The 18,368-nt window shown below is 39.0% G+C and overlaps 1 protein-coding gene across 4 annotated transcripts in view; it reads right to left on the bottom strand.

Moving 5' to 3' along the window:
* The window catches only part of oprm1 (opioid receptor, mu 1), a 21,033-nt gene extending 3,205 nt beyond the window's left edge, over positions 1 to 17,828 (bottom strand). For 2 of the 4 annotated variants that reach the window (XR_004660246.1, XM_034899028.1), the window contains exons 1-2: positions 17,085 to 17,350; positions 863 to 1,212 (exon numbers count right to left, since the gene is read on the bottom strand). Coding sequence is in view for 2 of the 4 variants with exons in the window: in XM_034899028.1 (XP_034754919.1) it covers positions 863 to 1,212; positions 17,085 to 17,350 (616 nt within the window). In the remaining 2 variants the exon portion in view is untranslated. Of the gene's footprint in view, positions 1 to 862; positions 1,213 to 17,084 lie in introns of all 4 variants that reach the window. The other 2 variants (XR_004660245.1, XM_034899029.1) reach the window with 2 other exon arrangements.
* Positions 17,829 to 18,368: the final 540 nt, after the last annotated feature.

Below are 18,368 nucleotides of genomic sequence, written 5' to 3'. Positions count from 1 at the left end.
GGTCATTTGAGTGGATGGAACAAATGAATATTGCCTTGGTTGCCTAGTAGTTAATACTTCGACCATGACACACAACATTCGACTCTGACCATTTGTTGCGTTTAATTTCCCATCTCTTTCCGCTCATTTTCTGTCATGATCTTGCTCATTATTTTGCTTCTGTCCAATGCTTGAATAAAGGCATTAAAATGCCTATAAAAATATTTTGTGGCGCTAAAGCAATAAACATATTTCATCACCATGCAGAGTTCCAACTTCACTGAGTCAGTAAATCTCTCATTAGCTTCTCTCCTCCAAACAGTACGCGATCACACTCAATTTCACTGGCAGTTGTCACGCCATGACGTTTGCAGTTACACAGAGACACCGTCAGAGAAGCTTTGCTTTGGTGGCCTCTTTAACGCTGCCTCTTTAGTTGTATTAGTCACCAACAGGCATACAGCATTCATTTGTTCTTCTATGCAATTACACAGAAAAACCTAAGCAACACATCTGGATTGTTTCCTTTTATAGAGACAGCTGGAGTATATAATTGCTCTTCAACGCTGGAATGCAGAGAATGAACGGAAAGTTTTCTTCCTGTTTTGTGCTTTTTTGTGAGACCTTGTTGAACTCATTGTCTGCCAAGGACTAAGAAAGAAAGTAGCTCTGTTGTGGATGGTTGCTAGAGGTTTGGAGGTTACTTTTTTATATCTCATCATTTTTTCCTGGAGACCTGGTTCTAGCCGGTTGTTGTCATAAAGGATATACAATATGTGATATAATGCATCACATACTGAATGTTTAGAGATATTTTATTTAGTCCAAACACAATTCCTGCTGCAGTGTGCATATAACAGTGCTTGAGTGTGCACATGCTTACAAGTGAGGTCGGTGGAGGCCATGAACATTACAGGCAGCCCGATGGCCGAGGAGAGAATCCAGTTGCAGACGTTGACAATCTTGGCGTTACGCGGTGTCCGGAAGTCCAGCGCTTTGACTGGGTGGCACACAGCGACGTAGCGATCAATGCTCATGGTGGTGAGTGTAAAGATAGAGGTGAACATGTTGTAGTAGTCAATGGACATCACCATCTTGCACAGTATGTCTCCAAACGGCCAGGTCCCCATCAAGTAGTTGACGCTCTGGAATGGTAGTGTGCTGGTGACCAAGGCGTCGGCCAGAGCGAGGTTGAAGATGTAGATGTTGGTGGCGGTCTTCATTTTAGTGTATCTGGAGAGAACATGGAACATGGATTTGCTTATGAAAACAACAGGCCCCTAGGGTACAGACTTATAACGCCTCCCAATGCTCCTGCAATACATGAGAGCAAGACACACAGGGTTTTGGGTATATTGGTACTCACTTTGAGTCAAGTATGTCAAGTAAAATGTTTAAGCTACTTAATATTGTCTCTGACACTAGAACAGCACTCACAATAATCTGAGTGGAAATTGTCCCGAAAGTAGCAATAAAGATGTATCCTTTAAAGACATGTATATAGAAGATGGCACTACAAGGACACACACAGCGTGCCAAGAAATTATTCCAGTGTGGTTTTTTTCTGCACAGAAAGAGCCTTGTAAAGGATTGTACGCCTGCATTTTGAGCCCCATTTGCAGAATTTGAATGCAAAACCAGAATTCTTGCCCCGTTACTAAAAGGTATGTTGCACTCAGGTGCCTCATTAGCTGTGCACAGTATCCTGTGATGTTTTGTGAAGCTGTCCACAGTAGTAAAGCCCTCCTTAACGTTTTAAAATATATCACAAAGAAATGACTTAGGCTGCTTATAGAGCATTTTGTGTAAAAACTGTTTGCTGAAATAGAGAAGTTTTGAAATTAATTAAAAAAAAAGACTTTAGATACACAGATAAAAAGGTTGACTCCACTTTTCATTCCATTGACTAATAGGACAAAAGTCTCCACAAGTAAACCTGCTTCTCAATTGGTGGTAGCTTTTACTATCTGAATGAAGAATGAATAGATTTCAAGGGACAGTCCCTTTTATACATTACAAAAATATCCTTTTTTATCCATTATGGTGGAAACTGAAAAAAGAAGAGGCAGTTCATAGAGTGAGAGAATGGTGGGGTCTTTATAGAAAACAGGAAAAGTGCATGGACCCATTAGCACAGAGGATGGAACCCAGACGATTGAAACAACTGTTTAGAGCTCTTGTCTCCCAAGAGATATGCGATGTTTAGCGCTGGCCGTCCCCATCGTAATCAGGCAAGGCTGAAGCTGGATCACGTGAAAATCATCTAAAAAGATCAATCTTGTACGTCATAACCTTTGTAGACCAAAGACTCAAAGAAAGCATAAGAAGCAACAATTATAACCAAGTTGTTATTTTGAGGATTAACACACATTTGACATGACATACAGTGTTCATGAGAAAAATGTAGTGAAAGTGCACAAAGCTTAGCCCGAGCCTGCAGTTTGACACTGATCTGAAAATTTGATGTTTGCCTGAAGCATGACATATTAATCAAGCTGCTTTTGTTTTATAAAATGTTAAATGTGCAAAGGTTTCTTACTGCTAGGTCCCCCAGTGAGATCCACATGCCTGCAAACAATGAAACTTTAACGAAGCTATCCAGAAAGAGGAACATTCTGAAATTTAATTGTACTTTCCCTTATTCCTTTTAAACTAAAGATATAAATGTTTATCTATATAGGTGACCGATGAGAAGATTGACTCTCCTCTCTGATCATTGACTATGAAGCTTCTTAGCTTAGCTTAGCTAGGCATAAAGACTGGAAATGGGGAAACAGTTAACCTGACTTTTGAAATCCACCTAAGCACCTACAAAACTCATTAATTATTACGCGACAGATTGTTTCTCTAAAAAAACACATAAAGCCACGTAAAGCACCAAACTGACATTTTTATACTTTGTTTTTTGTACAGATTAAGCAGATGTGATATAAAATTTTAATTAGAGAGCTTTAGAGGTGCTGCTGACTGTAGCCTTATCACACAGGTATTAATTTAATTTAATTTCCAAGGCACTGTTGCTGCACTATTCCATGAACAGACAGTTTAGACACATCCCTACCGTAATGTTATTGAATTAATCTGGATACACAAAGGGACAATGATACATTACACCCTCTGGCCTTCATTTTATTAAACCCACCCCTGATTGGGTGAGGAGGTAATTTATCTATTTCGTTGCAGCACTCTCCTCAATAATCCCAAATCCTCTTAACAACCAGACAATGAGTTCATTAAATTCTGATAAACTTTAACACTGACAGCTTAGTGTGATTGTTGTTTCAGGCTTTATTTGAACTGGGACTGACATGCCTCGTAATGCAGTAGAAGCTGTCACCCTAAACTAAGTAGTGTGCTGGAGCTGGTGGTAATTTCCAACATCCCCTTATTGACTTTCAGACAACTCTTAACTTGGCTGCAGATGATAGCTTGGGTTTCTCCTGTGGGTGGTACTAACACTGAGGCTTACGCATGTCCAGCTTGCTGTGTGGAGGCTAATGGCCTTATCTCATCTAAATCAACCGAATGAGTTGCTTTAATGATGAGTTTTTCGCTTTCATTTATTCGTCGCCCTTGACGTTTTGATACACTGATACCAATATACTGACAATACACAAAAAAAACTTTATGTTGTGCACAACTAACTTGTAAGAGCATCCTTGGAAGTCAGTTAAGTGAAATAGACAAGACTGTGAGCTATATCTAATCACTTCATATCATTTATTGACCTTCCCAACTGTTTAAGGATTCATTCAATCATCACCTACTATACAGACAAATTTTGTTGCAACAAAAAAAAAAAACTTTTCCCAACATCATACTATAAACGTTGCTGGAAGGTCCCATCTAATGTAGTAAATTATCTCTCACTGACCTTAAGCAAGTGCTGGGAGAGCCTTAACTTAAAAATAATGGATAATAAACTAAACTAATTGTTGGTTAATGATATTCAGGTGGCATTGCATTTCAGTTAAAACACATTTGCTGTTTCAAATTAGCAGTATATAAAAGTAATTTCTTGGAAGCAGGTAACGGAAAAGAGCTACCCACTAAGGCTGCATGATACAAGAAAAATATGCGATAACATTGTTGAATGTTGTGATAATGATAATACTTGCGATAAATAAACAGATGAACATTGATTTAAATATCAAAGGCACCACTAAATAACAAACAAAACCAAAATGTATAAAGTGCATTTTTCTACTGATATTTTCTTTTAAATAATTTCAAAAGTGTCTTTCGCCTGGTTTTTGTGGTAATTTAACATAACTGATCCTTTTGTCATGGGGAGTTGGGGTGGGGGTGAATGTGCTGTGTATGATTGCTCTATTTGTGTGCGCTGTTTGTTCTTTCACGAGCCTTTAGCAATATGTACTGTATGTTGCGCCAATTGATATTATAATGACGATAAAAAAAATGATATATTGTGCAGCTCTACTACCCATGAGCAGGTATGTCATCAAATTCAAAACACTTTTAGGAACGTGAATGACTTGTGTTCTATTAACTGGCAACACAGAGTTACAAAATATTACTTCATTTTCATGCCGGCTGTAATTATTTGATGAGTATCATTCATAAAGAGACTTTTGGAAGACAAAAAATTGAAGCTTTGTTTATTACACATCAATAGAAGACAAGCACATTGTCCCAGATAAAAATGTTTAGATCCATTATTCCGCCTATTTTTGAGAGGAAGAGCAAAGGGGTCGTAAAGCAATAGCGAGACTAGACAGAAGTAACCATCTGCAAAGAGAAAATCTTCATCACGCTGTTTCTGTGACTACATTTGACAACAAAAATTGCTCAATCTGCCTCTTTACTACCTTGACTCAGTGTTTTCCTGGACCAGTGAAGCGGAGAGGCTGCAGAAAGATGTACAGTAATGGACCTTAAAATCATCCAAAACAGCCCCTTCACTGAAATCATGTTTAATTCATAGGCTTCCATCAACCCATTAGCTGTGGTTCCCACATTGGGGAGTGAGATACCTTCTCATCCCTCCTGTTTCTCATCCATCTTTATTTCATCTTAAATGAAGATTGATATCGGGGTTGAGATCAGGAAATGATGATGGAAACTTCAGAGATGACAAGTTCAAAGATTTCAGATCATTTACAGCTTCATTCAAACAATGAACACACTTTCATGACACAGTGAGCCGCCTCTGTACACACACGGATGTCTATGCACAAGTGACCAATGAACAGAATTGAACAATGAATGAACAATGAATCAGAAGAAACTGCGTTTTTTTATGGTCTTCTTGTTCTGCACCGGTCAGTTGATCTATTTCTGCGAGACAGGGTTATCTTTAAAATGACTCATTAGTGACACACTTCTAATAGTTTCACAGATTTCGATCTATTCCTGCAACCTAGTGTCCACTTCACGCTGAGCCTGCTCTGAAAGCTCCCTGGGAATAGTTAAATACATTTGAACACTTTCATGCATAAATACCAACCTATCAAAGATTTTGAGATGAGATTTGATAGAGACGGTAAATCATCCCTGAGGTGATTCTGAAGAGAAATTCTGAGGAGGGTATTACAATATTATCACACATGATCCCAAACAAAAGAGAGAAGATACTTCAGCCTAGTTTCACAGGCTGTTGTCTCTTGCATGTATTATTCAATCATCCAAATCATTGACACATATGCAGATGCACAACACAACTGTGTAATGTAATTTCCTCATTTGGATACATTTACATAAAGTTAGGCAGTTGAGAATTGGCTACTTTAGTTTAAACAAATTCAAAAGAATAATGTGGCCATTATGGCAACATTGTAATTGGTTTACCCTTGCTCTGACAGAAGACACCAAATAATATAAAATAATATAATCTTCTATATATGCTTGGTAAGAAATTGTTGATTCCAAATTCCAATAACCTCTAGCCTGGCTCCCTAATGAGCCTCATCTGTTGCTGAAACTGTCTATAGGATTTATGAGGACTATGGTTAACCTTTTCTCAGATCTCGGCAGGGTAAATCCAGACAGCTAGCAAGACTATCTGTCCAATCTGAGTTTTGTGTTGACACAACACAAGTTCATTTAATTTGTTTGTTTTATGGGATTAGGAGCTGAGAAGAGGTAGCAACTTGCTGTGAGGCTGCAGCTTTCCAATTTAGTTTTTTTTCTGTTTTGCTTCAGCTTAATTTCATTTTGGTGAATTTCCTTGGGTCCATTTTAAATCATCATATTTCTCAGAATTAGAATTGTAATAATTTAAGTTGACAGACCCTTTTTTACCTTATTCACATACATGTTTAGACACATTAGAGAAAATACATTCTGCCCACACAGAATTTCCACAGTTAATGAAATTTGGAAATGCCACAAGGAGCCGTTTAAATGTGCCTGAATGTTAATGAATTTATTGTTAAAAAATTGATGATTGTCCGTTTTCACATGGCACGATTGTGCTTTACCATGGCAACAACAGTGACCATGCTGGGTGACTCAATGTGATGAACTCCTCTACTCAAATGGCTCAGCTTATTTAATTTGACTGTTTTTATATTGTTTTCACGGTTGATATTGTGCATTAACGAAGGATTAAATCTTTCTCTGTCAATAAAATGATCAGCTTTAGCTGCAACAAGAGAAACCTTATTTTTAAATGTAACTGGTATATTTGTGAAGGTTTGCTCGAACATTTGGATGTTCTTCACTCCAGTATCAGATGCTGTCTAATGGGTCCAACGTCAGCCGCTAAATATTACCTCCACTCTTGAATGATTTAAGTGCAACAGCCCTTAAAGGAGAATGTTAAATCTTTATAGAAACCTAGTTTGGTTTTAGTTAGCGTCAGGTAATGGCACAGTAATAACACATAAAAGAGCTGAGACTATTCCTTTATGTTAAGTGAGGTAGAAAAAACACAAAGGTTTATAAAAAATAAAACTGGATCAGGTTATATTTAAAACCGCTAATGACCTCCTTTTTGTTAGTTGGATTAAATAAACATTTGCTGTGAGTTTGTGCCTGGCACGCTGTTTAATGTGTCAGATTGAAAATATTGGAATGCTAACAGATATTAAGAGACGTGGCTGGACCTTCAAAGTGTCCCTATAAACACCAGTGTTAGCTTTGTGTATCTATATTTGGAACACGCCTGGAGTGAATCAACAATCTTGTCATCATGTTTCAACAAATGACAAGATGAACCCTACACATTTTCAGTCAACAGTTTGGAACAATAGCTGATATATTTTCATGGCTTTTCTTACACAGCAAGATAAACATAATTTGTCACCAGTATGCGATGCTGGCCGGTGGATGTGTAGCCCTGCATGATTCATGGGCTGCTGCTGGGTGCGGATAAACCATTAAGGCCTTTTTGCAGAAACAGAGGCTGCTCATGTGAACAGAAATCTGTATGCCTCTGGCTCCAAGCAGTAACAATGTCCATGCACACTGTGCAGAGCATGATGGATTAGGTTTTGCAGGGTGAAACTGTGTGCATGTCCGATTGCCAGGCAGATTCTGAGATTTGTGCTTTTACTGCATGCATGTAATATTCATGTTAGGCATCTGTGATATGAATACATTTCTCAATCACAGTATATGGAATTTTATAGCACAATATCAACATTTATACTGTATATACATACAGTGTCATGATATTGTAGTTTAGAAAATCAATTTACAAATTATATTGGGAAAAAACAGACGGGACTATTTGTTTTTGACTGATTCAGTTAATTATATGCCTGACAAATCAAGGTCCTCATCACATTGATGATCATGTACATGCTGTAACTCCTCACTCCCTAACTATATGCTTTCTCAAAGAGAAGAGTTTTAATTTTACTCCTAAATGTGGTAATGGTGTCTGCCTCCTGAACCCAGACTGGTTCCACTGTCTGAAAGACTCTGGCTCCCATTCTTCTTTTAGAGACTCTAGGAATCACAAGTAACTCTGAATTCTGGGAGTGCAGTGCTCTAGTGGGACAATAAGGCACTAAGAGCTCTTCAAGATAGGATGGACCTGACCATGTAGACCTATGTAGGTCGGAAGAAGGATTTTAAATTCAATCCTGGATTTTAAAGGAAGCCAATGCAGAGAAGCTAATACAGGAGAAAGAGTATCTCTTTTCTTAGATCTTGTAAGCACACGCACTGCAGCATTCTGGATCAGCTGGAGAGTCTTATGGAAGACTCTCCAGCTTGGGGAATTACTTCAGGTTGCTCAGTATTTGAGCAACCTGAAGTAATTCCTTGTTTTGTTGTATTAATGGTATTCAGCTGTTGCTGCCACATAACTTCCTTAATTTGAATGAATGGTGTATTATCTTCAGTACTTCTTAGATGTCAAACGGTCCAGTTTTGAGTTAGGGTTTCCTGGATTCATATACTAAGCAAGCTATCAAAAATCTGGGTGTGTTGTTTGACTGCAGCATAAAATTTGACAAACAGATTAGCAATGTTAAAATTAGCTTTTTCCAGCTTCGTCTCCTGGCTAAAGTTAAGCCCTTATTTAACAGGCAGAAACTAGAGAAGGCAATTCACGCCTTACTAGTTGGAGACTGGATTAATGTAATTTTCTATATGTTGGTCTCAAACAAACCTCCATCTCGCCTTCAACATGTGCGGCTGCTCGCTTTTTAACTAATACTTCTAGACATGCACACATTACTCCGTTCTCTACAACCTCTACTGGTTCTCTTGTGCTCTTTAGAATCGATTTCAAGATTTTAGTGTATGTTTTACAGACCTTCAATTGTCTGGCCCTGGAGTATTTGTCTGAGATTTTAACCATTTAACCAAGCCCAACAGGTCATTACGGTCATCAAATCAATTGGTTTTAGAGGTCCCAAGGTAAAATGTACACACTGTGGGGTGATCGCGCTTTCACAGTTGCTGCCCCAAGAATGTGTCAGGTTAGTCCCTGACATTCACACTATCACAGATGTAGCTCTTCTTAGATCCAAACTCAACAAATATTTACTAAGAATGTTTTTAATACATTTTCCCTCTCCTCCCGTTTTTGTATAACCTTTTCTGATTTTACTGTATTCTCTGTTTTAATCTTTTTTTATGTTATGTTGTTTTATTATAAGGGCACTGTGGCTACTTGCTGGTCGCTGTAAAGAGCTATATAAATAAATATTGATTGATTGATTTAATTAAAGGAAAAATCATGTTTTTTATTTGCATTCTGTAACATATTCTGATATTAATTGCAGCCTTAAATTTGTGGTATTGTGTGAGGTTTTGTGATAAACCATATTTGTAGCACACATTATTTTTATCACCCTTTTCAAGCTAGTTTTATGTCCCTGGACGTTGATTGTAATGTAGTGAAATTAATGTAAACCAAGGACTAAATCAATCAAATACATCTGATTGGCAGTAGTTTTGTAAAATGTGTCCATTTGTTTATTTAACAGGCTTAAACATCTACAAAAAAAGTTAAGATAGCTGAAATGGTTTTTAAAATGTTGATGTGCTGAAAATGACTTCATGTTGAGAGGTGTTGGTGTTTAGCTAATTGTTTGTAGGAATTAGGAAAAAAAGACCTGTAAATGAATGTTTTAAGACACAGCTGTTTATTTTGCAATGGAAATCCGACCAATCCAAAGTTGGTCTTGTTAAAAGATAATAAAACTGAATTTGCAAAACACTTCAAACTATCACAATGAGTACATCACCATACATATTCCAAAACCTGTGCATGGTGTTCTGCTCATGGGTTTCACAATCTTGTCCCCACTTTATTGTCATCCACTCTTATAATGGATTTCTATTACTGGCAACAAGACAAAAAGAAACACGGATCCAATTTAGGCCAAAGCCTGATCTTCAGAGATGCTGGTAATGGAAACAGGGACCTCAAGAAGAGTTTATCAGCTTGTTGCTTAGGAACACTAATGTGCTGAAGATCTTCTACAAAGGGTCTCTCTGTGCCCTCGGCCCTGACCTTAAATCCACATTTAAGTATGCAACTGTTTTACACAGCAGTGAAAAGGCTTTCAAACTGCAAAATGGAACAACTTTAACTTCAAGAGGTCATCAGTTTACCTCTTTGGTTGTTTTTTTTTTGCTCATCCACGGCAGTTTGCAGCAGTGAGCTATTCTTGTGGAAAACCACGTTTCGAAAAAAAAAGTATGAAAACTGGTACGTATGGCTCCAGACAGTTACGAGTAGGAGGGTGTAACAACATCGTCATTAACATTTGGAGAGCAAATCTGCGATATCCTCTGGTGATTTTAAATGCCAGTTTTGATGAAGAAGGACATGTTTAACCCTATCTGTCATAGAGCATAAAGAGCAGAATTGCGGTATGTGAGTGAGTCACTTTGTAATTGACAGATGGACAAAAGAGCCAAGAGCACCCATCAATCATAAAGCAGAGAGAGACAAAAACTGTCTTTTTTGTTCCCTCATCTTTAGTTAATCATCTTTCCTTAATTCGGTCCATAACTTTCTCAGTGCAAAACGGTGACTATCGGTACATTCCTCAAATAAGTACTTATTTAATAAATACATTCTTTTATTTTTTTTCCTGTGATCTCTTTAGTCTCCACAGTCACGGTCTGTAAAACGTTGAGGTTTTATGACCTTATGTAACCGATCATGAATGAGAGATTTCTTGAGTTCAAAAGAGCGCCTCCTGTTGTATCAAGACTGAAGCCTTGGTTATAATCACACTGAAACCGTGGTACAACCTACGTAGATGATGCACACGTGCTTTTTGTAGTTTTCTCCAAAACACTAGGGGCCATGCAAACAAAATGATCCGTGAATAAGCAAAAAGTAGTAGAGATAAAGGAGGCTGCCTGGCAATGAATGATGAACATCAATGTACCGCCAAACATTGTATTTGTGTAATTATTAACGTCATTGCCGCTCATTTACATTATATCTGCCCCTTGTGGAACGATCACTCTATAAGGGCCGTTATTTAGCTTTGACTAAGCGATCTCTCATGTTTTTCCCCAATCTCCAGCAAAATACTTTTTCTTTTCCTTTCCCAGTGTGGTGTCTCCCTTACACATATTTAAGGCCATTTGAATCCCTGTGGTCTGTTAATGAAAAATCCTCATACAGATATTTGTACAGGTGAACCTGCTCAGCCTGTCTTACCAGCCGACCATGTTGAACTGAAAGCACAACGCGTGTCTTATTACAAAATTTCAGAGGTGCGTGAGGACGCGGCGTGAAAATTTGCAGCGCCTTTGCGCTGGAAACAAAGTCACATATGACTCACGCACCTCAGCCGTAAACACCACAACAACCATTAACCTAGTTGGACAGCACTCTAATTCTCCCGCAGTGTCCAGTGGTTTTAAGAAGCTCATTAATCTTAGACACACAGACACAGGAAGGAATGCCTAATTACCTCTGTGCACCATATATTCATAACAGTCTCCCGAAAAAGAAATTAGACTCTTTGTTGTGTGCAGATACACAAAATTAAAAAGAGCAGCACTTAGAATTCCCTTCTCTCTCAGTCTTACAATGAGCTGTCAAACTCTTTTGCGCTGATAACACTGATGATCATTGAAATTCAGACAGCTTTTTGTTAAGCGCACAAGTCAACCAATTAATCTTCATTAATCTTCACTTATAGTTTTATTGTTGCCGGGGGGTGGAGGTTAGGCCTTGAATTTTTACTTTTGACTCATTTTGTGCCAGGTGAGTTTGATAGTTCTTGAAAGCAGACAGCGTAATTGCAGCGTAAAATCCACAGGCAAGCGGCAATTATCGAGCTGTCCACTTGTCATTAGTTAACACTGAGTATACAATGAATGCATGTTCAGCGCTGTACAGGTGTTAAAAAACTGAGGTCAGATGAGGTCAGAGCACCCAGCCTAAAATGTTTAGCTTTTGAAGAGGTTAACAGAAGGATGTGCCAAGCATTGTGCACTAAGCACAGACACACAGAAAGGAAAGCAACCCTAATATAATGATGTTACTCTGGGTTGGTAGGAGCTTCAGGGCTGCAGAAGGTGCTCATGTCTGCCGGCGGTTCAGTGGGTTTTCCTTCACAGCTCTTCTTTTAAATTAATCTAGAACGCACATCTATAATGCATGACAAAGTTGATGAATACACATGAAAGGTATCCACACTTTTTAAGCAGACAAAGAGAAGCCCTAAAATTAAGTCAGTGATCCCAGGGGTTGATTTTCTGTGTTTTTTTCTTCGTGAAAGGAAATACTATACCCAGTGACTGATTTGTGTTAATAAGGGGGATCCCATTCTCTTTTATCCCACACATTTCCTGTTACAATGCAGTAACTCTAAAAACATAAATAAAACACATCTTTTGTTTTGCATAAAGTGTGGCTGTTTTAGAGATAGGTTCCCAAGTCTATTTTAAAACAATACTGTGATGCCAGTATGTACATTGAAAGGATTAGCTGTTTTGTTTGCTGTAATTACTCCCTCCCCCTTTCCACCCTGGTCTTTAAGAAATCCATTCCTAATGTGCCCCCTGTCACTTCTTTTTTATCCCCATTAATTACATTGAAATTGTTTGAAGAGATGGCCAGTATGGACTAGGGAAACAGAGAACTGTAGCTTGTTTGCAATCAATACAAGCACTAGAAAGGATTTTAAGCTGTCTGAATTGTTTCTTTAGCATAGCTGTAAACAGGACATGAAAAGACTGCAGGTCACTTGTTTAAAACTCAGCCTGAGAACATTTGTCATGCTGGGGTACTGGAGTCACAAGAAACCCGTTAGAGACAAACATTTGTGAGGATCTATGACGTTTTGTCTTGTGAAATAGATTGCGTTGACTCCTCATCATAACATCATATTTCATGTGACTGGGTTTAAACTCTCACATAACCAGCAGGGACACAGCTGTTGGAAAGTTGCTTTGACATCAGAAGGGATGGTCATGGAAAATGGTAACAGAGTTATATACGTTCACATTCGTTGTGTTGCTGCAGTCCAGTGGTACAAACAGCAGTTTACATACCCTGGTGTTCAAAAGCTTTTAAAGCATCCAAAGTTGTCAAAATGCTTCACCTGCTGAATGTGACCGACCAGGTACAGATGCTCATCTAGCTGGATGGTGGATGGAGGTAGAGGTTTTTAGATGGTGGTGGTGTCATTTTGCAATCATCATGCTCAAAATGCCTCCCGGTGTTTCCATGGAAACAGGAAGCACTCTGCACTGGCAGCATATTCCTTGTGGAACCCAGCGGTTTGCTGTTCAACCGCAATTGATTTTTCCGATTGAGCGTGCAGATCTCTGGTTGTGTTTGCTCACAAGTTTGCAGATGTAAGTGTGGAGCGAACAGATGAGGGACAGACAAACAAAAGGAAAAGGACAGGGAGATAAAGAGTGAGAGTAAATGTTTTTATGGCTTTAAGGTTATAAGACACTAAGGGAAAAATCATCTCCCATCAGAGTTTAGAATTGCATTTTCATTTAACAGAAAACATCCGCTGTGTGTTATTAGCTAAAAGGCTGTTAACTCTCGCCAGAGAGAAAAGACCAAAAGATAGGCAGAGAAAAGAGAGAAAGACAAAGAGGTTGATGCATGTTAATGACCCTGATGGATTGTGATTGTTAGTGGAATGAGACACATCCTTTACCTTCCTCCCAATTCCATTAAAACTCCAAATCAGTCGAAATCCACAGAACTCTTCTCGGTCACAAACATGCTCACAACTAAGCATGCCTGCATACTTAACACATACTGCTGGCTAAGTCAGTACCATTTCAGTACCGTCAAGAGAAGGCAGGGGACGGGTATGTCATCCTTAATCCGTTCTCACAAAACAGTCGAGGATAAGAAAGCTAAAGGTGAAATAATGCCCTTCACATCTTTCATCTGCTATGTAGATACTACTTTGGAATACATAATGCGAGCTTGTCTGCCAACTCATACATCATGAACACTCTTGTACCCTTGCCAGACAGCTGCAGACATAGATTATACTTCAAAAGGTAATTTGACTTCCGTATGCCCAGTGCTCTCTCTTTGCTTTCAACACTTCATTTTGGAAGTGCCATTGGCAGGAAGTAAGAAATTACATTTACTCTTATTATTGTAACAAACGTTTTTGAGAATTCCTAAAAAGAAAAGGTGCATGGGAGGACTGCTTATAGTGGGACAGAGAGACTGGATAGACTGCTTATAGTGGGACAGAGAGGCTGGGTGGACTGCTTATAGTGCGACAGAGAGGCTGGGTGGACTGCTTATAGTGGGACAGAGAGACTGGGTGGACTGCTTATAGTCCGACAGAGAGGCTGGGTGGACTGCTTATAGTGGGACAGAGAGGCTGGGATAACTGGTTATGTTATGCTTCGAGAATGAAGGAGCAGAGAAGTTGAACATATAACAGACTTAGATGTTTAGACAGCTGAATACAACACCAAACTCACTTAGGTTATCTTTGTAACCCATTCTGATGAGAACATGTCAGTGTGTTGCCTAGTAATGTAGAATCCTAATTTCTGGTTTTCAAATTTCAAATACATCAAATATTCAATATGTACTGTATGTATCAAACTCGGGAACGGAGCAATCTCAATTTACTAGTCTGCAAAGGCTACTTTGACACGTCAACACACATTATTGTATAGCCTAAAAGTGAATCTAATAGCTCTCTCATATAACATCCTCTCCCCAAAAGTTTTAAAAATGTCCGGTCCTGAGTCCATTTTAACAGACCTACTTTTATTTTTTACTTTTATCTGAGTACATTTATCTTAAGGACATGTCTTTGAAGTAACAGTGCTTTTACTTGAGTAAAATATTCTAGTACTTTTTTCACATCTGCCATAAGTAATTTGAGGTAAAACACATCCGACATAAATGTTTGCATTCTGTAGCAAAATAGAACTATTTTGGGAAGCATTTAGACTGAAGGGGATGAAAGTCGGGAAAATGAGCATTCACATCTGCCCAGAAACTGTGGATAAGTGAGGCAAATTACAGGTGTAACAAAGAAAATATAATATATTATAGCAGTGATAGAGAAATTCTCTACTTTTAACAACATTTTTAATTTCCAAGCCATTTACGCATGTGTCTGACAGGTTCAGCGCAGTAAATCCTTCACACGGCCACCCTTGACTGATTCTTTTAGACCTACAAAATAGGCAGAAGTTGGTAATTTCAAGGTGGAAAAATGAAAAAGAACCACTCTCACCTTTACCTCAATCCTTCTCAGCTTTCCCTTTGTTCACCATCAATCTGCCTTCCCTCAAGCCTCCACTCATATCTAGCTTTTTTCCAGGTTCACCTGTCCTCATTCTACTCGTCCAACTTTCATCTACTCAATGACTTTTATTACTTGCATTCTCATCTGAAATGACATTGTATAAGCTGGGGAGCATCTGACCAACATACACTTCAAAATGTGTTAAAGGCACAATCTGAAACGTTTGTTTGAAACAAAGTTTTAAATATCAATTAATGAGATTTCAACATGTTAGCTGAGCGAACACGAAAGAAGGGGAAGCAGTGGGGGTCATATTGGAACAGTTTAAGTCTTTAAGAGGAAGTTTAAGAGACTAAATAAAACGTATCTTTGTTTACAACCTGGAGTTAACACCTTTCAGCACATCAGTTGTATGACATCTGCTTGCTTTAAAACTATTTAAGGCCTCTCATCTTATTTACATGTAATGTAAAATAAACACAGCTATGCACAAGGGCATTGAAGTGGTTTGGTTTCTTGATTCAAATGGCAATGCTTTTTGCAATGGTCAATTCAGTATGCAAAGTTTGAATACAATCCTCAATTCAGTTTAAATTATTTTGACAAAACATTATAAGAGTGGCTGAAGAGAGCCCACAGTTGGAAGCCCTCTGCAGGCGAAGGCTAACTGCTCGCTGGCAAAACGCTAGTGAACCTGTTACACCTGCTGACGATGCAGAGGGATGCTCCACCCACCTGCTCACCGTGGAGTACCATCACAAAAACACCACATCCAAGTAGCCCCTGCAATTCCTGCTTGTAGCAAAGCATCATTAATGTTTATCTCACCATAATGAACGATAATCTTACCTTAATCAATTCCATTTGATTTTGCCATGGATTTTTGGTCTCTTTATTCAATGTGCCAGCTAAACAGCGCCCCCAGTCTTTTACATTAACATTTACTTGGTCACCATGCTTTTTTGGTGTCTTTATTCAATTGGCAATGTCAAATGCCAAACGTCTTGCTAAGGTAGGACTTCAGTTAGGAAGTAATTTCCTTGGTTACCGACTGACAACGGGGCTTCCACTTTACTGGAACCCAATCTTCAGTAACTGAATTTTGCATTGCCAATTGAATTAAGAGACCAAAAATCCATGGTAAAAGGAAATGGAATTGATTAAGATTTAATATATTAATATATTAACTTAAACTAAATTGAGGATTGCACTGAAAAACTGCATATTGAATTGTCAATTGCATAATATTAATATATTTATATATATTTTATTATAGTGAAATTGAATGAGAAAATTGTCAATTTTGACAATGCAAATACATTGCCATTATAATAAAGAGACCACACAAGGAAAGCCACTGAAACAACCATGCAAAAAAAGAAAGCAGCATCTGACCGGATTCATGGTGCATAATGTCTTTGTTTGGCACTCACATGGGAGTGACATGCAGCATGGTGCGATTTTCTAGTTTAGTTGATATTGTGGATGAAATGGACAAAGAGAGAGCAAGTGTGTGCTGTGTCTGTACATATTTAACACATATAGCATTCCTCTGTTGTTATGGCTTATGGCTATTGCTGTGTAAAATCAGTTCCTCTCCATCCCCTCGATCGGCACGGTTTTTGCGCGCCGGAGCTACTTGATGCGAGGTTGGAGGCATTTTACGCACGGTAGCACCCTGGCAGCATTGTCAGCACCGCATTCACACAGTCTCACTCGGCCTCATCAACACACACACACACACACACACACACACACACACACACACACACACACACACACACACACACACGCACACACAACTTTATGGTTTATACAGCAACAGGTACAGGTAGCTGTTGACTCCTTTCCAATCATGTTAGAGAAGGATCTGTTTATAAAGTGCAAAATGCTAATTATGCGCAACACAGCTGTGAAAACACATACACACTCAGTGTTTTTGTAAGTACTTTGCTGTCTTACCTGACGATGATATACATGACCAACACGTTTCCAACTAGCCCCACCACGCACACTATTGAGTAGAGAGCGGTGATAACAATGGCTATGATCACCGGGTTGGTGTCGTCTAACAGACTGTTGGGCAGTCCCCGATCCCCGTCGCATCGCGACTCCGCGATGCTCGTGGTGTTGTGGTCGGTGAAGTTTCCACAGAAGCTGCTGTTGTTAAAAAGCACGGGGAGCTGGCTCCGGTAATTCACGTCCGAGCCGTTGCCTGCGGTCTCCATGGTCCTGGATCGGTATGTGCCGTACAGTAGGTTCTGTGCGCGTCTTTCGACTCTCCTCAGGTGCCCTTTGGCGGACTCGGTGCCTGTGATGCCCCGCTAAGTGCTTGTCTGGTGCTGGTTAAAGAAGCGCTGCGTGTCAGGCGCGGGGCCGACCGCAGGTAACGTTAAATCTCACTGTGTGGAAGAATGTTGCCGCGGGTGATGAGGTTTACCACCTAAAGCCTAGTTTAACAACAACCTTCGCGTGGCACAGCGAGCCCGCATAGAGAGCAAAGGCAGGACGTGACTTAGTTCGCTCTCTTTCTTCATTCCTCCCTCGGTTCCTTCCTCTCTTCTTTCCTTCCTCCCTTTTTCCTATATATCATTTCCTCCCTTTCACTCAGATTTTCTTATTGCTTCATTGTTTCCTGCTTTTTTATTCCCTTCCTTTCATTCTTGCTTCTTTTTTATTTTTCCTTCTTTCTCCCTGTTCTCCCTCACTTATCTTTGTTCCTTTTCTCTACTCCTTCCCTGCTCCCATCCTTCTTTCCATCCCTACCTCCTTCACTGCTTTCCTCCTTTCTTGATCCTTTACTTATTTCATTCCTTCCTCTTTTCTGTTGTATACTTTTCTTGTACCATCAGCTTCTCCATGAAGGGTTAATTAGTACTCATTATTGTTGTCCGTGGATGGACCAAACAGCCATCTCATATTATTCATTTAAAGCCTTACTGTTGAAGCTTCCAAACTACCTCAACATTTTGTTTTGTCATTTAAATCTAGTACACGATCCAGTAACTTAACCTTAGGTTTCCCTCATTTGTACACACTAATCTTGGCAAAACTGGTACTGTGCACCTTATAAATGGAATGAAAATGCCCTAAACTAGAGTCATACATTCCTCTTGGAGGTTTTTAAGATTTGTATTCTAATGTTTTTTTTTAAAGATTCTGGCAAAAGCTTTTTTTAATTACTTGTTGTTTAATTGTGTTTTCTGTTTAGCTTATTGTGTTCTTTTTTTTAAGATTTTTTGTGAC

This window comes from Etheostoma cragini, chromosome 17, assembly GCF_013103735.1.
Source record: "Etheostoma cragini isolate CJK2018 chromosome 17, CSU_Ecrag_1.0, whole genome shotgun sequence".
NCBI lineage: Eukaryota > Metazoa > Chordata > Actinopteri > Perciformes > Percidae > Etheostoma > Etheostoma cragini.
The sequence above is the reverse complement of the archived record's forward strand: the minus strand, read 5'-3'. Positions and strand labels throughout refer to the sequence as shown.